Below are 22,903 nucleotides of genomic sequence, written 5' to 3'. Positions count from 1 at the left end.
GATAATCAAAATGTTATTTCAAGTATGTTTTAAGGTTTGGAAATACCCATTTGAAGTTCCCTGTGGGAGGTGAGACACCCAGCCCACGTTATCTGACCTCTGGACCTGTGGAGCGTTGTTTGCTTTTCAGGGAGGAGCTCCTTATCGGTTTGGTCCCGTGGTCAGCAAACTGCGGCTCGCGAGCCACATGCGGCTTTTTGGCCCCTTGAGTGTGGTTCTTCCTAAGCCTTAGGACAGTGATGGCGAACCTTTTGAGCTCGGCGTGTCAGCATTTTGAAAAACCCTAACTTAACTCTGGTGCCATGTCACATATAGAAATTTTTTGATCTTTGCAACCATAGTAAAACAAAGACTTATATTTTTGATATTTATTTTATATATTTAAATGCCATTTAACAAAGAAAAATCAACCAAAAAAAATGAGTTCGAGTCACCTCTGACACGCGTGTCATAGGTTCGCCATCACTGCCTTAGGAGTACCCTAATTAAGTTAATAACAGTGTACCTACCTATATAGTTTAAGTTTAAAAAATTTGGCTCTCAAAAGAAATTACAATCGTTGTACTGTTGATATTTGGCTCTGTTGACTAATGAGTTTGCCAACCACTGGTTTAGTCTGACATCCTGTTTCTATCCGTTTATACTCCCCTGTTTGCTTTGTTCCTATTTGAATAATATTAAAAGTTCAAATAGGATCAAAAGGTTCTTACTTAGTAGATGTGGGTCTGTTGGGCCTCATTCTCATTGAAGTGTGGTCTGCACCTTAGGAACTTCTGGCCAAGGGTACCTGGGGGGCTGCAGGTCTCCACGTGCTCACAGAGCAGGAGGTGTGTTGTCGCAAGAGTCTCATCTGCGTAGGCTTTTATTATTTTTTAAATATATTTTATTGATTTCAGAGGAGGGAGAGGGAAAGAGGGAGATAGAAACATCAATGATGAGGGAGAATCATTGATCAGCTGCCTTCTGCACACGCCCTATTGGGTATCGAGCCTGCAACTCGGGCATGTGCCCTTGACCAGAATTAAACCTGGGACCGCAGGCCGATGCTCTATCCACTGAGCCAAACTGGCTAGGGCTGTGTAGGCTTTTAAATAGTGGCTCACCGTCCCAGTGAAAAGTCAACTTTGTAAATTCAGAACATATTCTTCTGGGGAAATTCCGACTGTTTTGGGTGTGAGGTGGAGGTGGCTATCCCCTGCGGTGCCCAGCCCAGAACCCTCCAAATGAGGAAGTGCCGGCTCCCTTCCGCCAGCCGGCAGCCTCTGCCCTCCTGGACACAGCCCTGCCGCTGTCATTTCTGGGAGAAGGGCGTTTGACCAGGGCACTGAGCTGGGAAGGCCGGAAGGAGCAGCTCCCCTCCAGCTGGCCCCCTGGAACATGGAGTGGGGTTCCAGCCCCAGTTTGGCTCATGTCACTGTGACCCTAAAAAGTGGCTGCTAGCATTATACGTTTTGTCATTTGAGCCCCCGGTGATTGTGGGAAATAAAACTCACCTGAGTTACACAGGCTGACAGTTTGAAAATGTTGGCAGCTCAGTGACAGCCCCCAATAGCTCTTTTTACGGAGACTCTGCTGGGATGAAAAGTAGGCAGGATTCCGTGTGCGTGAAACCCAGTGATGTGCAAAGTGCACGAAGGAGCTGGCCACGTGGCCGCACAGAACCCTGTTTCCTGTGAAGAGCAACAAGGAGATTTAAATGCACGAAGCCTGCCCGTGGCAGCTTCTCGGAGATGAGAGGGCGAGGAGCAGGGCCTCCAGAAAGGACAGGCTCTGTCCCCACCCAGCTCCCCGCCCTCGAGGGGTAACCTGGCCTTTGTCTCCAACAGATCTGCAGCCTCATGCGAGGGGGAATAGCCGAGAGGGGAGGCGTCCGCGTGGGGCACCGGATCATCGAGATCAACGGGCAGAGCGTGGTCGCCACCCCGCATGAGAAGATCGTCCACATCCTCTCCAACGCTGTGGGGGAGGTAGGCGTGGGGGCCAGGACTGGGGGCCTCTGACGCCTGGCGCCTCGGGCCAGCCCTGACCAAGCCTGAGCACTCAGCAGCCAGAGCAGCCTGTCTGTCTCAGACCAGATTAGAGAGTCAGTGATGAGAGGTCTGAGAGCATCTCCCTGAGACAAGATCAAATTCCCTGGAGGGTGATGTGCTCACTTTTTTTTTTTAATTTGGTACAGTATCATAATTGAATATCTGTATGCGTGACAAACTGATCACCCCAAAAAGTCTAGTCCCGTGGTCGGCAAACTGCGGCTCGCGAGCCACATGCGGCTCTTTGGCCCCTTGAGTGTGGCTCTTCCTAAGCCTTAGGAGTACCCTAATTAAATTAATAACAATGCATCTACCTATATAGTTTAAGTTTAAAAAATTTGGCTCTCCAAAGAAATTTCAATCGTTGTACTGTTGATATTTGGCTCCGTTGACTAATGAGTTTGCCGACCACTGGTCTAGTCCATTCATCACCATGGGTTGACGCCCTGGTAACCACCTCTCTGTCCTCCGAATCTGCATTTGTTGGGACCTTGAGGGTAGAGTGCTAAGTGAAAAGAGTCAAAAGGAGAGAGGCAAACAGCATTCGATCTCCCTTCTATGTGCAATCTGAAAGGAAACAAAGCAAAACAAAACCACCTCAACGCCTCCTATTGGCTCTGGTTTGTGCAGCTTCTCTCCTCTCCTGGGCTGCCCAACTGTTTCTCCCCAGCGAACCTCACCAAAGGTGCCTGGGAGATTTAAGTCTTAGAGTCAAGTCTCATGAGCAGAGCAGGTCTCCAGAGGGGGGTCCCTGGCAGGGGCTGGGCCCGGGTCAGAAGGGCTGTTCACAACTCATTTCCTGCACCACCCAGCTGGCGGGGAGGGCGGCAAGAGGAGCAGTCGGCACCCGCAGGCGCTTACTTCCATTTTAAGACTTCTCTCCTTTTTCCACAAAGGCCCGATGAGAACAAAAGCACTTGGCTGGGAAATAAACCTGACCCGGTCTTCATGGCTATCCTGTCCCGCCTCCTCCTAGCTTTCTAGAAAGCCTGTGGATGCAACTTTTCCTGGAGGCAGGTTCCTGCTAGCAGTGGGGTTGGGAGGAATCTTCACACCCACCCGTGGTGGGAGGTACCGCTCTCCCCCAGCCCTGGGCCCCCGAGCCTCCACCCCTACTAACGTCTGCCTCTGCCCTCAGATTCACATGAAGACGATGCCGGCTGCCATGTACAGACTGCTGACGGCCCAGGAGCAGCCCGTGTACATCTGAGGCCGCGCCCACCGCCCGGCGCTTGCATGGAGGACTCTCCTCGCTTGTGGTTGTGTTTCTCGTGCTGCATCTGTGTGCCCACTGAGACTTCCCCTCGTGCCCAGCGTTCGGTCTACACAGGAAGGAAGGAATCCGTCAAGACTTTGCTCTCTGTCTCTCTCCTGTTTACTTTTTTTTTTTTTTTAATACCAGGGAAGTTTTGTATGCACTCCCCTGAGGATGGAGAGCAGCCAGTATCCACCTGGTATCTGCCCAGGACTGGACTGTCCTGAGGGCCCTCGGGGGCTGGCACCGCCCAAGGGGGAATGCTCCCTTCCCAAGAGGGGCCGGCCTCTTAGAGGAGCTCGGAGGACAGCAAGCAGCTGACTCAGCAGTGCCTACAAGCCCATCACTGACCTCTGCTCTCCTCGAGTAAGTGTGTGGGAATACAGTGGTGACAGACCAGCCCACCATGTACGTGGGGCACCGTACATTATTTCTGCCCAGAATTTCTGAGCCGACCTAAGGCTCCTTTTATAGTTCCAATTTCAACACAATTGTTTTCTAATAGGAGCCCCTCCCCCAAGGATGTCACCATGTGTTGGCAATTCCTGGGACATCATAGCTTCTGGGTTGTCTTGAGGTTACACACTGTTAGATGAACGTGGGCAGGTGCTGCCTGCCTCCATCCATGTCACCCACCTGTATGTACACACAGTCTCACATATATATCACCCTTCCCTCCTCCCCTCCACCCAGGAGGCACACGGAGCCCCTGGAGAACCCCCATTACCTCTGTGTGAGCCCCCCTCCCCTGGCTGCTGAGACCCTGGGCTGGTCAGCTCTGTCCTAGGAGAGATGCCCTTCTGTGGCTCAGGCCCAGCCCTGCCAGCACCATCTGGGCTCAGTGTTCTGGTGGCTCCCCTTCCCCGCTCACACACACACACACACACACACACACACACACACACAGGGAGCCTGGGAAGGCAGGACTGCTCACCTGGAAGACGGGGATGCAGGTGCGTTTGTGTGACATTTGCTCCTCTGCTCAGAGCCACTAGGCAGTATTCGACCTGTGAACAGCCAGGAGAGCACATAAACCACAGAACTAAGGGGACAATCATGACCTCAAGCTATGCCCGAGTCCCCAGCGTGCTCCCGAAGCTTCCCTTGCTGCCTCGTGGGTCTGAGCGTTTAATCGGTGTGGAGTGTTACGTGTTTTTTTTAATCAGGTGCCTCATGTGTATGAGTCCCATCTCAGTTCGGTGAAAATATTTTAGTAATTTTATTCTGAGCCAGTTTTTATTCTTTGGTCCAAAGAGCATTTTGTTTTCATGTGGATGGGGTGTGGCTTGGTTTTTGTTGTGTTTTGTTCATGACCTCCGCAGAGACGGGGAAGAGAGAAACTAATATATTTTGTAATATTAATATAGTCCCTGTTCTCTGCACGTGGGATATTTATGTTGTGTTTGTGGGAGCAGGAAGTCGGTGAGCACATGCTGGGTAGTATGTATTTATAGATCGAATGTGGAGGGGTTTCGGGGAGGGAGAAGAGCGAATATAAAGATGAGGAGCAGGAGACTTGGACCAGACAGCTGTGTTCCGTCTGTTCTCTGGGGATCTCTGTACCTTCTGAGTTTTCTGCCTCGAGTCAGGAAAGCCAAATGTTTCAAAGCCATCAGTGGCGATGGCTCGCTCGGTGTGTGGTCAGAGCGCTGGGGAGGAGGGGCGGCGCCTCCTCCAGGGGAGCCGGTGGGCAGTCAGGAACCCTGGGTCCCGGTTCCCACTTTCCAACTGTAGAGTGGCTGGTGCTGTAATGAAATACTACAGAGTCACAGTTCAACGTCCTCTGCCAGAAAGAGTCGTGAAACATGAATGCAGCGGCATGGGTGGCATTTCAGGCCTCAGGAGCCTGGGGAATCCTCGGAGGGCTCCCCTGTCTGCCCCCAGGGTGACCGCGGGGCCACCTGCCCAAGCGCCTGTTCGGAAGCCGCCGAGATGGGCCAGGGATGGAAACTCCGCTAGCTTGTCCCTCTGCAGCCTCCCAGTAATTACAGTGGCGTGTCTTCACCCAAAGAGGGAGAAGAGAGAACCCCCTTTCTGTGCTACTGCACGGAAAACTTAGGAAGTTTGCCAGGGGCTGGAAAAGGCAACTTGATAAGCTCGCCTAGAGGAGTGACATGGCCTTGCCTACAAGGAGGATCGTTCCCTACCACCCTCCTTCCTGCTAAGAGTGGCCCCGCACACACAGCAAGCGCATGTGTATGAGCTCGGCACATGGTCACCCACCGAGGGAGGAAGTGCAGCTCCCTTTGGTTCACCAGGAGGCAGGACCCTACATGTTAGTAGCTTTGGTTTTGGAAGCCCCGTGGGAAGTGGTGGTCAGTGTCCCCTGACATTCCAGTATGAACAGTTGTACATGTGAACATCTGGATACCCATGTGATGGGCAAGACCACGTACCGAGCATCCCAAACATGGCCTGGGCGCAGAGCCGCTCGGTGAGGCATGCTGATGACTCCCAGCTCCCCCACTACCCCCGCCCCTGTGCTCCCTTCCTGGTCCAGCCAGCATGCACCGGTACCCACCCCACTCGCCTTCTCAGATGCGAACATTTCAGGGAGCCACCATCAGCCTCGGGTTCCCAAGTGGAGGAAACCCCCAAGATCGATGCCTGGAGTCCCCTCCCCTCACTGGAGCAGGCTCTGCTGGGCCTGGGGCCCCCAGGGGGCTGGACTCCGAGGCCCTGCAGACGGCTCTGCTTCGTGAACATGACCCATGCACACCGGCCTCTGAGGGTCCCAGAGTAACCTACTACCTCCCCCATGGCTCCCGTCACCCCCACGCCCCATCCGCACACTGAGGACACCATCCACGAGCCAGGGGTGTGGCTGTCACCAATGTTTACAACCAAGGGCCACCTCCCCATGCACCTGTTCACTCTCCCACTCACATGCCACTTGTTTTGCGATTATCTGTCTGCTCCTTTCCTGGTTTGGCCGACCTACACACACACACACACACACACACACACCCTCAAGGCAGCGCAGAAGGAGGTGTGGGAAGGAGGTTTTGTGTACATACCCAGCACAGCCCCTTCCAGGACGAACCTGTACTATTGTTCTGTAAAGAGGGTAAAATAGAGCTTATTGTAAAGCAGTGGGAGAATATAGTATTGTATTTGTACCGATATTGTTCTTTGTATACACAGAACCCAATGATCTCTATATATAAATATAAATAAATATATAAATAAAGTATATATACACGTGAGCCTGGAATGTGGACGCCGCACACCCACTGAATGTACTTCCTCCGACAGTCTGGTCACTGGGGCCCGCCCGCCCTCCCCTCCTCCGTGGTGTGTTGGGGGTTGTGATGTATTTAATGTGGTCTCTTCCTTTATTTAACTGAACGCTAATGTCTGTAAGAGTTGCTGCAACAATAAACAGGAACTTCACCTCTTGGACCTGGCTGAACGTCTTACTGCTTTGCGGGCGGGGCGGGACCCAGGTAACAGGCAGATTTTGTCTTTTCCCCAACAGGCCACCTCCCACCCATCCTGTGGAGCCTGCTTGCCCCAGGCCCAGGCATTTTACTAAATGGTCGCATTCTGTGAAACCTACTTAGTTTTAAACACGGTTTATCACCTGATACAGCTGCTATTCCAGTCTCCTCAGCTCCTCACATCACGGGAGAAGGACCTCCGGGTTCCCAATGAGGGAAGCAGGCGTTAGTTACCTCCCCCAAGAAATGGCGGCCTTGGTGAAGGGGCTGGTTGCAGGGAGCTGTACCTGGAGGTGCTGAGGAACCGGGGAAGGTGCTGATGCTCCTGCAGGCCGTGTGGGAACCTGCTGACAGGACCCCGAGCTGCCGGGCCTGCTGGGGACACCAGACCCCAACACAGAGTCCAGCCCGGTTCCAAAAGCAAAACGTCCTTGGAGCTTTTTCTCCCCGGCTTCCCCGCGAAGCCCGTCAGCCCTGAGGGTCCCGCAGCTGGGCTGCTGCCATGAAATGCTCCCCGGGGCTAAAGCAGGGCTTCCCCGCAGGGTTCCCAGTTGTCGTCAGCACATCTTAATGCTAACTACACAGGCCCCATGGAGCCCGCATTGAGATGAGTTGAAGCTGCCTCAAGTACCTGCATCCACCCAGCCAAGAAGACCTGAGAAAGGGTCTGGCAACTCCAGAGTTTGTTAGGAAACTGAGAGACAGAAGCAGAGTTTGGGGGCAGTGGGCTTGTGCAGGGAAAGGACAGCGGCCGGATATATGCAGCCACGTGGCACAGGCTAACGGGCCGGTGGCCAGGAGGTGCGGGCTTGTTAAGAGCTGTATCATCCAAGGCAGTAAGCAGTGGGCCCGCTAACCTGCGAGGGAACGTTCCTTTCAGGTGATACGCCCCCCTCCTAGCCCCCTGGTGGGCAGCTTGCTTCGTAAGATGGCAGCGGTCACAGGAAGTACCAGGAATCATTTCTCCTGACTCCGTCCCTCCTGGCTTGCTCTTACAATCGCATGTGACCCCCTCTGCCACGATGGCCTCTGGGTGGAGGAACAGAGATGTCCCTTTTGTGACATCAGTTGTCCACACTAGAGACCAGGGGTGGGGAACGCCCCACCTGAGGGCTGTATAAGGCCTGTGAAATGTAATCATTTGGTCTGGCCTTGCAAGGCATGAGGGGTGAGTTACTTAAATGTTTGCCCAAACATAGGTTGATTTTTAAGTTGATAATTTGGTATGGCCCAAGAATAAGCACACGTGAGGGGGCGGGGAGGGGGGGAAATAATCGCAAGGACGACAAAAGGAACAAAGAGAGGCCATTTCCAGCAGGATGCCCAAGAGCCAACCCAACGCGAGAGCAGGTCTACAGGACAAAGCAAGGTACTTAGCCACAAACCCAGCAGGAGGGAATGGGGGCATATGAATGAGCCACAGGAACAGGTTGCATTGAGTAGGTCACCTGAAGGCAACACATGAACATCAAGAAGCTAGGAACAGAGACATAGAAGCATCGAACAGACCGTCAGACCTCAGAGGCAAGGCAGGGGAGGGTGGGGGTGAAGGGGTAAGTGATCAACCACAGGACTTGTACGCATGCATATAAGCATAACCCATGGACACAGACACTAGGGGGGTTTGGGCATGTGCTGGGGGGTGGGAGCGACTGGGGAGCTGTCAATGGGGGGGGGGAGACTTATGTAATAAAGTCCAGAGGTTCTCAACCTGTGGGTCGCGACCCCTTTGGGGTTCGAACGACCCTTTCACAGGGGTTGCCTAAGACCATCGGAAAACACATATATAATTACATCTTGTTTTTGTGATTAATCACTATGCTTTAATTATGTTCAATTTGTAACAATGAAATTGGGGGTCACCACAACATGAGGAACTGTATTAAAGGGTCGCGGCATTAGGAAGGTTGAGAACCACTGCTTTAAGAAATAAAGAATAAAAAAAGAGCAGCAGCAGCTAGGGGCAAACAAAAAGGTGTTTAGTTGGAACTTGTAGGGAGGCCATCTTTTAACATAATGCTGGTGGCCTCATCTCTGTGGGCGCTGCTGCTGCAGGCTTCTGAAAGGGAGGGGCATACAGACATGTTGACCCAAGGGGGCACCCGAGCCAACTGAAGGGTCCCTATGGGGGTACTGTGCCAGGTTAGGGTTGATACTGGTACCTCTAGGTATCGCTCTGGCCACCTGGAATGCACAGCATCTCTTTAGAGGGCCAGCTCTCAGGAGAACAGGAGTCTAAGGAGGACTGAGGATGCCTCGTTCATGACAAAAAATACCCCAGCCAGCCAGCTGGCACCTTCCATATTAAAGCAATTATGCCGTGTCCGGGCATCAGTGACAATGGAGTCCGATATCCTGGGGCTCACTGTCCTGCCAGAACCTCGGGCATGATTGCACAATTACAAGAGGCGCCTCCCTCCCTACCTGTGTAGCCAGGGCTTCCCCAGGTGTGCCCATTGTCACCGCACCACAGGCCTATGCAGTTCGCATTCAGCTGAGCGAGCTCTGCCTCCAGTCCCTTCATCTACCCAGCCAGGGAGCCTTTTCCTCACAGTCGTGTCTGCTGTCTCCGCGAAGTCATTTTCCCTTTCTGTTCCTCCTGCGGCTTGAGGGTTACCTGGCAGACAGAACCTCCATCCAGTGTCACTATCTGGTACCCACTGTTGGATGTCATGTCCCTGAAATGAGGTCCTGGATCTACGTGGCACGGGGTCCCTCCTGGTCTCAATGTTAATCACCCTTTTGCAGTTGCCTTTCGAGTTGCCCGTCTCCGAGGAGAAGCCTGTAACAGGCAGCAGCTGTGGCTACACCGGTGAGAGCACATTCTGAGCCTTCCTAGTCGGCAAGGGGCCAATATAATTCATCTATTTGCCAGTCTTTCACTGGGTTGTTGGCTTTATGCATGTGCCCAGGTGGATGAGGCAGCTTTCTTAGTTGTAAACGGGAGCAACCCTGGCCATCTTTATTGCTGCTAAAACATCGCCGTACTTTCTAGGCAACCCTGCCTCCTCCCCACCCCCACCGCCCTGCCCCTTGCAATATTCCATCCTGCTTCTGCCCCTCGATCCACTCTTCTGACGGGCCCAGGGGGCTAAATCTGCAGTTTGTGTCGGCACCAAGGTTTTAATCTGGGCCAAAGCACCCGCTTCCAGATTACTGGGGGCGACACTTCAGAAGGGGCAGGGACCCGAAACCCAGCGAGATCCGCTCGGGGGGCCTGGGGTCCGCCCCAGATCTCTTCCCGGAGTTGCTGGCCCCACGAGGGTTTTCCCAATAGAGTCCACTCTTTCCATGTTTGGGAATAGGAGCTGTTGGTATTTTATCCACCATGACCCCAGCACCAGGCACGTCTCACCCACCAAACCACAGCAGGGAATTGGACAGAATCCTGGGCCTTGTACCTGTGTGGACTCATTGCCCATCCTCCGTCTCGGAGGTGACGGCATAAGGAACTGAGTTTCCTGCGAAAGGAAATCGTCACCTGTTCACATGATGCCATCAACATAAAGAGCTCCTTTCAGAGGTCAGGCAGGGAAGTGACGCGTCCCCAAACGCCAGCGCGGCACCTGGAGGCGCTAAGGACACAGCCTGGAGGGAGCAGGAGGAAGTCCCCTCTAGTCTCCCCCAGGCCCCAGGTTCTTCGCATCCCATCCCAGCTCCCTGGCTACTGCCTGTGTCTGTGGCCGCTGTTAACTTTCTTCCTCCCAGTTTTACAAAGCGGCAGGCTTCGGTATCTTGTTCCTCAACTTTCTCAGCTGAGTTAGTAGTCAAGAGGGAGGTGAAAAAACATACATCCTTTTCCCCTTCTGGTTTCCTAACTGCCACCTTGAAAAGGCGTTGGTTACCAGCCCAGCTGCCCTTAAAGCGCCGGCCTCCTGGAGTGTCCATTCCCGGCCCTTCCTTGCACAGTGGGCCAGGGCCACCCAGCAAACAGGCTCCAGCCCGGCGGCGCTTTCCGGGGCCCGACACGCACACAGTGGGACAGCCCGGGCTGCTTTCCGGGGCCCCACACTCACACAGTGGGACAGCCCAGCAGCATTTCCGGGGCCCCACACTCACACAGTGGGACAGCCCGGGGGCGCTTTCCGGGGCCCCACACTCACACAGTGGGACAGCCCGGCAGCGCTTTCCGGGGCCCCACACTCACACAGTGGGACAGCCCGGCGGTGCTTTCCGGGGCCCCACACTCACACAGTGGGACAGCAGGGCAACATTTTCCAGGGCCCCACATTCACAGAGTGGGACACAGGCATCCAGCACACGGGCCACCAGTCCCCACACGGAATCTCCCTTTCAGAGGCTTTTTTTCCCTTTCCCGTTTCTCCAGCCTCCTGGCTGGCTCCCCAATTGTGAAAATTTCCAGGACCAGCCAGACACCCCAAAAGGAGGCTGACAACTCCAGAATTACATCAAGAATTTGTTAAGGAGACTTACCGACAGAAGCAGAGCCTTAGGCAGCAAGGAGCTGGTGGATTTCCCAGGGAAGGGAAGGCAAGGCCACGTGCTTGTTAAGCTGTGTGTGATCAAGGCAGTAAATAGCTTAACGGCCACTTACCTAGGCCAGAACATTCCCTTCAGGTGACACGGCCCCTCCTCGCCCCTCCTCGGGGGAGCGGGAGGTCGGCTGCTTCATAATACGGTGACAGTCACATCAAATACGGGAAATCATCCTGCCCAAGAACCGCTAAAGGCTCAGGAAGCAGAGCTTGTACCTCGAACCCCCGGGACCCCGTCCTTCCTTTGCCCCCTCTCACAGAAAGACCTCACCACACAGCTGTCCGCTGTTGAGTAAAGTGGAAAGAAAACACGTTTCACCGATGTAGGGAGAAGTCCCAACTTGGAGACGAATAGCCGGTCTTCAGAGCACCTCACAAGTGCCGGGCACTGTTCCCGAATTAACTGAACCCCCAGAGCCGCTCTAAGAGGTAGAAGCCACTATTACGCCCATTTTATAGATGAGGAACCGAGGCACAGAGCCTTCAAGGACTTTTATTTATGTTTCCAAGTGCCCCGTTCCATCACTGATGACTCAGCATCATACTTTTCTCTCTTGGCTCTTACAGTGCTTTGCCCCCAATTCTTCCCTTTGGCAAACTGCAACCTCCTGTTCATTCAAAGCCGCCCCACCCCAGGCTACACTGGCCAGGCGTCGCTTTCCCACCCTCTCTGCTCGTCCCCTTGAAGGCTGGGGTGGGGTGGACGGGGAGTCCCCCTCCAGGAGTTGCCTTTGGAAAGGTCACAGGCCTCCCTTTGTCTGGGTCCTTCGGCCAATCCCGTGCATTCAGTAGGGCAGGGGTCCTCAAACTACGGCCCGCGGGCCGCATGCAAATACAAATATTGTATTTGTTCCCGTTTTGTTTATTTACTTCAAAATAAGATATGTGCAGTGTGCATAGGAATTTGTTCATAGTTTTTTTAAAAACTATAGTCCGGCCCTCCAACGGTCTGAGGGACAGTGAACTGGCCCCCTGTTTAAAAAGTTTGAGGACCCCTGCAGTAGGGGCTCGATATTGACAGTGAGTGACCCCCAGGCACTGGGTTTCCTCAAACCCTCTCCCCCTCCTCCCAGTGATCCATCCCTCGGGACACAGCTCTCTAAAAAGCATCCTTCTTCAACCTCGGTGCTGTCCCCAGCGGGTCTCACCAGCCCTCGAGCTCGTGCGGGGTCCACCTTCCTGTCCCCTCGAGGGAAAGGTGAGGTGCCCTTGCCCCTCTCACTTGGCCTTGCCATGAGCCATCCGTTTCCACCGACAATAGTGCTGCGCTTTCCCCCACCCGGCCAGGCCCTCAGCCATGTTTGCATAAGACAGTCCCAGTGACGAATTAATTTCGTACAGGGGGGGCTCGGGCTCCCCATCTTCACAAGTGGTTCTCTTGGGGCTCCCCTCCCTTGGCTTGCGGTGAGAACGGCTTCTCTTTGGTTACCCCATGGGGAGGAGGGGGAGTGAAGGGCTCCTTCCCTGAGTTCTACACGCCCCCGGAGGGCAGCACCCCTCTGTGGTCCTCCTGTGTCACCAGGATGAAGGGGGATCGCAGCTGGTGGCACCTCTCAGCAGGCTCCCTGGGGGTTCACTGTCCCCTGTGGGTGGTGTCTGCTCCCTTGGGTGAAACCGCCCTCCCCTAGGGGGGAGGTGAGGTGAAAGGTGTGGGTGATGATAAGAACTCTGAGGCTGTGCTCATGTGTGCACACACACACAGAGAAGTTCATCACGCTCAGCTCACACACATCACCTCCTCTAAGCTCCCATGGCTAAACCACCCCTTTTCAACGAGGAACCAATTTGGCAGGAGCTAGGATTTGGCGCCCTCTGCTGGAGTGACATGAGAAATGGCAAGTCCAGATAACCACCTAGAATCCCAGAAGGTGAGCCCGGGAAGGAGGAACCTTAGCCACCAACCTCAGGTCCTTTGTTTTCCGGATAAGAAAAATAAAGTCCTAGCAATGGTAGGGCTTGCCCAAAGCCACACTGTAAGCAGCAGCCTGACTGCATCTCGCTCCGCGATCAAAGCCAAACAGAGAAGGAAGTGGAAGTGGAGAGGAGGGCGCTCAGTCCGGGCCTGACCCCAGAACGCTTGGGGAAGCCTGCCCAGCAGCCTCCGACTGCTTTTAGCTGAGAACGCACAGTCCCGGGAGTGCAGCCTCTGCTCCTGAATGGTGCCACAGCAAGGGCCTGGCACTGCTGGGCGGCTGGAGGTGGGCCAGTGCGTGAGTTTGGTTCCCGTGCTGCCTCACTAGCACCGAGGCATGGGGTAAATAACTTAATTTCCTCACTGCACTCCAGTTTCCTCATCTGAAAAATGGGGCAATCACAGTGCTGAGGCTGGGTCTGCACAGTGAAGGAGATAAAGGGGACTGGGACTTAGAACAGAGCCTGGCTGTGGTGTCAGTGCCCGTGGGTGTCAGCCATGGTTATCTGAGGAGTCTCGGTGGCCGGCAGCCGAGTCAGGATCCCCGTAGGGATACATACTCAGAGCGCCTGCTTGCGTGGAGGTGGCCAGGCATCTCCGCAGCGTGCCGGGTTGGTCCTCCTGGCATTCTCCAGCCCTGGCCCGAAGGCAGGGCCAACCTGTGACAGTCTACAGCCACCTGGTGGGCTGTATGGGAATAGAGCAACTCATTCTCATTCAGATAAACCCCTGGGTCCTAGAGGCTGCCCTGGTCTAGATTCTCTCCCTGGGGGCTGCTCGGGGCCTGCATTATCCTCATCTCTCCTTAGTAAAAGAGAAACTAGTTAACTGGCACTCCTCGGCTTAGCCACAGTGGGTGAGGTTGGGTGTGCAATAAAGCTTCCCCTTCTGCTGCTTTGCTCAGATTTTTTTAAAAATCTAAGAGGAAGAATCCATAAAAAAAAAAAAAAAAGACACATCAGCCTGGAGCCAGGAGGGGAGAGATGGGTCTCCACTGACCCCACCCCGAGTTCCTGACCCCTCCACCCAGTGGCTCTCATAGGTTCTGGGGGTTAGAGGGTCACAACCAATCCAGCTCGAGCTGGTCTGTTTCCTGGGCTGGGATTCTATACCTTGGACCCCGGAAACAAGGGGGTGCACGGGGAGCCACAGCACAGCCCACATGGTGATATGTTGACATCAGCCAGGCGTTGCCTTGTTAATGCATGTTAGGTATTGATGCCAAAACCCATAAGCAGAAATGGCCAACGCTGCCCTTGGACTGGCACTTCCCCAGCCAGACCCAGACCCGCAAGTCTACGAGTGTCCCGGGCACCGCACACCAGGGGCAGCGCTTTCACGCACCCCCGGAGGCATCAGCACCAGTGAGCCCACCCCCTCTTCTCCCGGAGGCCCAGCCTCAGTGGTCCACTGCCACCCCCAATCTCTAAGCCACAGATAGAGTTATGTTGTTCCTGAAAACGAAGAAACTAACCAAACATCATGTGGAAATAGAATTCTTAAAAATGGACTCTAAATCTACCAAGACAGCGTTCTCAACCTGTGGGTCACGACCCCTTTGGCAGTTGAACAACCCTTTCACAGGGGTCGCCTAAGACCATCCTGCATATCAGATATTTACATTACGATTCATAACAGTGGCAACATTACAGTTATGAAGTAGCAACGAAAATAATTTTATGGTTGGGTCACAACATGAGGAACTGTATTTAAAGGGCCAGAAGGTTGAGAACCACTGTACCAAGAGAACCAACTCCCTACTGAGAGAGAAGTCTAGCCATCAAATGCCTTTTACTGACCAAAGGCAAATCCGATGGTCGTTGGTGGCAATAGAATGTTCACTTTCTGTAGGTTATGGTCATTTGGTCAGACAAGCATTTATTTAGCCTCAATTCTGTGCTAGGAGCTGGGAATACTACAATGAACAATGACAAAATCCTGCCCTCCTACAATTTATATTCTAATAGAAGAGACAAAAAGCAAATAAGTAAATTGCAAGTTTCTATTAAGTCATGATGCATGCTGGGGAGAAAAATTAAGCAGAGAATATCAACAAACAATGAATCTAACATCACATTAAGAAAATAACGCACCATGAATAAATGAGATTTACTCAATAATGCAAGGCTGATTCACTATTAGAAATCCATTAATAGCATAGTTGACTTTTAAAATGTAAGGGGGAAAAGCATGATTATATCTATTATGCTGAGAAAATTTTCACACACACACACACACACAAACCCCCAATAAAACAACACACTCAAGAACTCAGGAACTCAGGTATGCTTTTTAACATGCTAAAATATATATTCTTTCATCTTAAAGAAGAAGCATCAAAGGCATTTCTTCTATGTTCAAGAATAAAGCAAGGATGTCCACTAATTCTACTACTCTTCAGCATGGTACTAGAGATATCAGCCAATGCAATTAGACAAGAGAAATCCTGTCAAGTCATAAGAACTGGTGAATTGTGAAGGTTATTGTGAAGATTTCCTGAACTGAGTTAACAAGACAGCTCTGGAAGGACTCACAATAAATGTTGGTCATTATTATAATTTTTAAGTGTCACATTGGTGTTAATGTCCCCATTCCTTAAGAGTCCCTGTGGTGGGCTTCCTTTACCTTCCCATAGTCCCATGCTGCCACAGTCCAGGGGAGAGTAAGCAGTCAGTTATGACCGACGGCAGAAGACATAGGTGAAGTTCGAGCATTCTGACATTTGCAGGTTGTGCGACCTTAGGCAAGTTGGTCTACCTCTCTGGACACGGAGCTCCTCATCTACAAAACAAGGAGACAGGCCTCCGTGCTTTAGGATTATTGTTGAAAACCTCCACCAAGCAGATACGGTGCAGTGGGAGAGAGAGCTCCTACCAGAGCAAACGGCTTCCAGCAACTCTTTGCTCGTCCTTTCCTGCCTGGCATGTCTTTCCACCCCCATCATGAAATGCTCCTTTGGGACCAGAATTGACGCACAGTATCTAAAGATGCTGGGAAAGCCTGCCCACACCTGGGACCTACAGCCACTCTGCAAGAGAGGAACGATGACTCATTCTGAATTTTGGCCCTGGCTCTTTTGTTAGGGCAAAACACAGGGAATCCCGCCAGCTGTTGCAATAAAAAGAGCTTTCCTGTGGAGACCGTGACATGCCTGAGGCCCGGGACACAGTGTGGCAAGGGGTCCCCAGAAGAGGAGACGTTGCTCAGATTCTGACAAAGACGCTCTCCTTGACCAAACTTGAGACTGGCCCCTCTGAGTCCCTTTCTGACCAGGCCCTGTCCTTGGTCTGCTCAGTTCGATTTTAGCAAGATTCCTACTGGGGTCAGCTTAGTGACAATCCCCCACCCTTCGTATCTGGTCACTTTTGTTAAGGAGCAAAATTCAACCAGATAAATTTGAAGATCTAATTGGCTTTATTAAGTGACTCACAAATCGGGCAGCACCCCATCTACAATAGAAGCGTGCTCCGAGGGGTTGTACAAAATGAAAGGTTTCGATAGGCGGGAGGGGGGTGGGACAAGAAATTGAAGAGTGGCAAGATCGCCTCACCTTAGGGGAAGGCGGGGTCCATCAGGCAGATACCTCACTAGAGCCGGCCAGAAAATTTCACTCATTGATCGAAAATTCCACTCCTGGGAGAGGCTGAAACTACAGTTAGGTTAGTTGCTAAGTTTTCGTTTGGTGACATGGTTTAGCAGCAGTGACTCCATTTTGGCCTGTTGTTTCTTTTTTTAATACCTGCAATATCTGAGCAAATTCTTCATCCCCCCCACCCTTGGCCTGCCTTCAGCAAGAGTCTTGTTGAGTTGGTGAAGCAAGAATCCCCCTAGCCCTGATGTCTCCTCTTCATGATTTGCCATCCACTGACCCCAGACCCTGCTTCTTGGCTGTAAACCTTCACTCGACCTTGTTGCACTGAGTTGAGCGCACTCTCTCTTCCCTACTGCAAACCCCACTGCAGTACTTCCTTACCATCCTGGACAGGTGCCATGCCTACTCCTTCTTTAACAATCCCCAAGGTGGGGACCACCTGCTGCCACAAACCCAGGTCCGCAGAGCTTCTCCTCGGGCATCCCCACCAGGGCCTGTTTCACAGTCGGGTGAGGGGGTCCTTCAAAGCAGCCCAGGCCCTTTGGTCTTCAAAGTTATCCAACACAGGGTCTGGCTGCTCCGCCTGCTTGGGGCCTGGGAGCAGTTCAGCAGCAGCAAGAGAAATGGGACTTCGCATTTAATGTTTGTGCGGTTTTTGTCTGCTCCCCTCTCCCCACTCAGCATTCTCTCCTCGGCACCTGGCCCTCCGCCTACTCCTCTGTAGCTCAGTAAATAGCCGCTGAATGAGAGGGTGAAGGTTCCTGCAGAGACAGAGCTGGAAGAGTTGTGGTGCCTTTGGCCCCAGACCTGGCTTCCCTGGCGGAGGCCCCAGGGAGGAGAACCTGGTAAACAAAGATGCCCTTGTCCAGGCCCCTTGCCTCCCTGTCCCCCTCATTGTTCTGTCCTGCATCCTGCCGCCTGGGGGAGGTGGCCATGTGCTCCTTTGTTCTGCTTCCTGATTTCCTCTCTGCTGGGTGGAGGTGCAGGTGCCTCTTCCCCCGGCCATGCTCCTCATCCCGAGGGACTCGCCAGAAAAAGCCAGTGAGGGGAGCCGTGGGTGCAGAGGAAAGCGTGTCTGTCCGCCTGTCCCTCCTCCCTCTCCCAGTCCTCCTCTCCATTTCGCCAGGCCTAGCACACACAATGGGCTCCGGTGAAACTGGGACGCTCAGGCCGGAGTAGGTCCCCGACCATCGGCACTCGGAGTGTGGGTCCAGACCTGGCCAAGGCCAAGTGGGGCTCTGCCACAGTAACTTGATAGAGTACCGTTACGCCTGTTGAATCCAATAATTTTTAAAGGGGTTTGAATGAACAATCAAGTCATGAACAGACCTGGAGGAAACTTAAGTGCATACGCATGACTAAGTGAAAGAAGCCAAGCTGAAAAGGGTACGTACTGCATGATGCTCACTACCACGTGGCATTCTGGTAAGTGCAATCCCATGGAGGCAGCAACAAGTCCAGTGGTTGCCAAGAGCGAGGGGGAAGGGAGGGAGGAATAGGCGGAGCACAGAGGACTTGGGGGGCAGAGAACTACTCTGTATGGTAATACAAGGATGGACACAGAGTATATATTTGTCCAAACCACTAGAATGTGCGGCACCCAGAGTGAACCCTAATGTAAACTTTCAGTGATAATGACATGTCAATGCAGTTTATCAATTGTAACTAATGTACCACTGTGGTGGGGGATGTTGATAGTTGGGGAGACCGTGCATGTGTGGGGGGTATATGGAAAATCTCTATGCTTTGTTTTGCTGTGAACTTAAAACTGCTCTAAAAATAAAATCTCTTTAATAAATATTATTACTGATATTATTACTAATATTTCATTTTCCTGGTAAATCAGTGCTATGCACCTAATGTTTATATCCCCTTAAAATCCATATGTTAAAGCCCTAATCCCCAATGTGATGGTATCTGGCCGTTAGCCATGATGCACACTGACCACCAGGGGGCAGATGCTCAATGCAAGAGCGGAAACCACAGGCATGGAAACATGGAACAGACTGATGAATCTCAGAGGGAAGGGGGATGGGAGGGCGGGAAGAGATTAACCAAAGATCTTACCTGCATACCAGTGGGGTCCCTCGGCCTGGCCTGCGGGGATCAGGCTGAAACCAGTTCTTGGACATGCCCCAAGGGGTCCCGGATTGCAAGAGGGCACAGACCAGGCTGAGGGACCCCATCGGTGCATGAATCCATGTACCAGGCCTCTAGTTATAATATATTGTCATATATATATATACTAGAGGCCTGTTCCACGAAAAGATTCATGCAATAGGCCTTTCCTTCCCCTGGCTGCCGGTACTGGTTTTCCTCTGGCACCCGGGACCCAGGCCTTCGCTCCGGCCGGAGCCGCCTTCAAGCCCTCGCTGCTCCGGCTGGAGCCGCCTTCAGTCTTCGCTCCACCACTTCACGCCTACGTATGCAAATTAACCGCCATCTTTGTTGGCGGTTAATTTGCATATCACACTGATTAGCCAATGGTGGCGTAGTGAAGGTACGGTCAATTTGCATCATTGTCTATTATTAGAAAAGATTTTTAATTTTAATATTCCTTAAAGTCTGAGAAGCAAGACAGAAGTCAGTTTTTTGACTTCACCAATACCTTCAGAGGCTGGAATGACGTGGACCATTTCCCTGGCTGCGAGGTCGAATCTCCAAATCCTCCTGCTATGGCTCAGCCTTTATGTTCTTTCCTCTTCTGGTTGTTGCTGGAAATTTCCCTTTTCTCGGGATGGCTGAGACCACCTCCATGACAGGCGCCCACCTGTCTTCCCTGAGCCTTCACAGAAGGTGGTGAGGTCTGTGTGGCAGCTGGAAGTGAGCTATAGAAGCTCAGAGGGAAGGTGGGAAGAGATGCAGCTGGGAAAAATGTCCTCCTGCAGTAAGAAAAAAACAGAAGCCTGGAAAGACCCAGCCTGGGTGGAGGAAGGCCAGTCCTTGTCTCTCAGCCCTGGGGGAGGAACAAATTGGTGGGCTGAGAATTCCTGGCTTGACCCTGAGACACTAGGTCGGGGCAACAAAGCAGCCATAACGGAGAAAAGCAACCAGCCTGGCTACGTGGGTGGTCTCTGGGTGTCAGAGAGCCTGGGTGAGACATGGGCTTGTAACACTGGAGACCCTCAGAGAGGCGGGGGCTTACCTCAGGGAGTGGGCCAGCCCGCAGCGGGCAGCCATGGTGCTGACAGTGGGACTTCTAAAGAAATGGAGAGACTGTTCGCGTACGTGGGGAATTCAGTATGTGAGGGTAAGGGGGTGAGCACAGAGAGACTGTCATTCTGGGAAACCCCTGGGAACCTCCACAAACACAGCTCAGCCAGGGAGGTGGGCCGACCGTGGGTGGTTTGCAGGCCCCCAGTCCCCACATTTGCACACCTGCCTCCACAATCCACTCTCCACCCCAGCTCAGTGCCTCCAAACAGTCCTTCCCTTCTCATTTCTCAGTCCCCTGACCTCACGCCAATTCCCACTCTGCAAAGTTCGTGGGCTTGGAGCCCAGGATGTCTGTGCTTCCATGAGCCAAGCTCGAAGTCTTAGCAACCACTTTCTCAGAGAAACAAGAAATGGCCAACAGCTACTATTTGGGAGCCGGGAACCAGAGTGGTTTCTGGAGATGGGCTCCTGGGGTGTGAAGGGCATCACTGCCACAGACCTTCTGAGTGACCTTGGGCAAGTCACGGAGCCTCGTTTTCCTTGTCTGTGAAATGGGACACTCACAGCTCCCCCCTCTCAGGCTGTTGTGAGGGTGACATGAGACTGTAAAATCTCCAGCACAGGACCTGGAGCACAGGCATCCTTGTTCAGCTCCTCACCTCCTTTACTCCATATCCCGACCTAAATTAGCCTCCACTTTGCATGGTGATCTCTTGAGATGTAAATGAAACCTGTTACTCCTGTTGAAAACTCTCCCGTGGAACCTCACAGTTAGCATCAAGCCCAGCCTGAGCTCCCCCTACCTCTCCGCTCACTCGGGGCTGCTTCCACAGCAGCCTCTAGTGCTGGAGGCCTTTGCCTTGGCTGTTCCCTCTGCCTGGAACACCCTTCCCTGCCCTTCATAGTCAAGTCCAGTTTAAACGTCATTTCCGCAAAGAAGCCTTCTCCAACCGCCTCCTTCCTTCTTAGCACTAATGCCCGATCTGTAATCACTTCACTGATTTATTGCTCACAGTCCCACTACAAGGCAGCACCATTAAGCCTTTTGGCCAGGCACCCACTGAATGAATAAAAGGACACATTGTTATGCACGAGGATCAGGTGCTTTGGAGATGAAACTGGCCTGGTGGCCTGCCCGAACCTGACCACCACTGCTCCAAGTTCCAGCACCTCCGTAAGGTAAGGTGTGGCCCCGTCCGCACACACAAACGTCGTACACCGAGGCCAGAGGTCCAAAGTAAACATTTTATTCTCAGTTCTGCCTTAGCCATCTCTAGTTTTGCAAGCATGAGTAAATGGAATCAACAAGAATACTCCCCCTGAATGTCTCTCATTACGATTTGTCAGTGAAAAAGTTCCCTGTTTTTCCTAAAGAGAGTGATTGCAGGGCGATCTATGCAGGGACTTGATGATTAGAGCATGGGGGTTGATCATCCGTGCTTCATGCCAGCCCGGCTGGCGTGGCTCAGTGGTTGAGCGTCGGCCTATGAACCAGGAGGTCACGGTTCGATTCCCAGTCAGGGCACATGCCTGGGTTGCGGCCGATCCCACCTGGTGGCGTGCCAATTCCTCTCTCACAGAGCAGTGCAGCGTCTATCAACAGCAGCCCAGCAGACCTGCCCCCAGTGACAGGGCTGGACGAGGAAGAGAGCCACAAGGTGGTGTGTGGGCAAAGATTCATTAACCTACTCCGGGGCGGGGCCAGCAGAGGGGGAGAGGGATGCTGCCTTCACAGCCTCCAATCTGATGCATCCAAACCCAAATGAGCCCGGAAGAAACCTAGGCCAGCAGAAAGGTGAGCCATAGAGTGAGGTCCTCTGAAGGGCCCCCCTTTTAGAGCAGGTCCCAGAGGGGGACCCCCACCCCCACCCTGGACACTGCATGGTGAGGAGGCGATCTTTCCTTCCTGCTCCTGAGGTTCACAGGACAGTCTCGCGAATGACACCGATGAGGCTGTGTGGCCGCTCCGCCGCCCGCCGGGGCCTCCTCTCGACTCTCGGCCTCCCGGCCGCCACGAAGGTGCTCAGGTCCCCACAGCTCCACAGGTGCAGCACGCCGGGCTGTCTCCGCGAGGGCAGCAGGTGGGCCCTGGGGGGGCTGGGCTGCAAGGGGGCCATTATCTTTGGGAGAAGGAAGAGGGTGGGGAGAGGTTAAGCTTCACCAGAGGTCCTGGGTCTGCCTCCTACGTCCATCCCTGTGATGTTTAGTTGCCTTGAGGAAGAAAAGAGGGCGTTCTCCCAAAGTGGAACCCACGTGAATTCCAGAGAGACTTAACATAGTGCCTCTTTTCTCAAGTTTCTAACACATTCCCCAGATGTCCTGTGGTTTCACAGGTAGCCCTGCCTCACTTCCCTGACTCATCTCTTGCAATGTCTTGCTTTATCTCCCCAATTTTGCTGTGGCCTCACTGGGGCCTGCGCATCACAGGAAGGGACGGGAGCCTGTCAGAGACGCGGGTTCCCAGCTCCCCGCACACGTGAGTGAGGAGTGGGGTGCAACACCTGTACTTGCAACAAGAACCCAGGCGACACTAACGTACTGAAACATTTGGTACCTGTTATTTGGCATTGTGACCAGGTAATGAGTTTATAAAATGTCAACCAAAACCAGTGATGCTTCTAACCGATCAAATAGCCCCTCAATAAACAACATAACTAATCCAGTTTATTTGTAAAAACTCCTAAGAATGGTTCTACTGCTAGATCTATTTTTGGCCATGTGCCACATATATAACGTTAAGGACAACATAATATGACTTATTTTGTAAAAATGACAAAAGCATGATAAATCCCTCACCCAACTGGGATGGATGAGGGGAGAGCTGCCCAGTGCACAGAAGTCTGTTACACTGCACAGCCCGTCTCTGACCTACAACGCTGTCAGCGGCCTGGGAGAAGCCCGGTGCTTGGTTAGCACCTACGTCATAGAACAATCGTTGGGATGACGTTTTGTTTAGTTTGTACCATTCAGAATTGTTTCTTATCCTCACCCACGGACATGATTTTTTAAAACTAATTTTGAG

The 22,903-nt window shown here is 52.8% G+C and overlaps 2 protein-coding genes across 4 annotated transcripts in view; one reads left to right on the top strand and one right to left on the bottom strand.

The window, feature by feature from the left end:
- Positions 1–6,685, top strand: part of APBA1 (amyloid beta precursor protein binding family A member 1) — a 179,302-nt gene extending 172,617 nt beyond the window's left edge. For all 3 annotated transcript variants that reach the window (XM_023752334.1, XM_023752335.1, XM_014454087.2), the window contains 2 exons: positions 1,827–1,967; positions 3,169–6,685. In XM_023752334.1, the coding sequence (XP_023608102.1) occupies positions 1,827–1,967; positions 3,169–3,240 (213 nt within the window). In that variant the 3' untranslated portion in view covers positions 3,241–6,685. The remainder of the gene's footprint in view (positions 1–1,826; positions 1,968–3,168) is intronic.
- Positions 6,686–21,106: 14,421 nt separating this feature from the next.
- FAM189A2 (family with sequence similarity 189 member A2) overlaps positions 21,107–22,903 on the bottom strand; it is a 64,685-nt gene continuing 62,888 nt past the window's right edge. The window contains exon 12 of the mRNA XM_014454085.2: positions 21,107–22,001. Within this exon, the coding sequence (XP_014309571.2) occupies positions 21,801–22,001 (201 nt within the window). The 3' untranslated portion in view covers positions 21,107–21,800. The remainder of the gene's footprint in view (positions 22,002–22,903) is intronic.

The sequence above is a fragment of the Myotis lucifugus genome, unplaced genomic scaffold (genome assembly GCF_000147115.1).
Source record: "Myotis lucifugus unplaced genomic scaffold, Myoluc2.0 scaffold_31, whole genome shotgun sequence".
Lineage (NCBI taxonomy): Eukaryota > Metazoa > Chordata > Mammalia > Chiroptera > Vespertilionidae > Myotis > Myotis lucifugus.
Note: the sequence above shows the minus strand (reverse complement) of the source record. Positions and strands in the feature narration are given on the sequence as shown.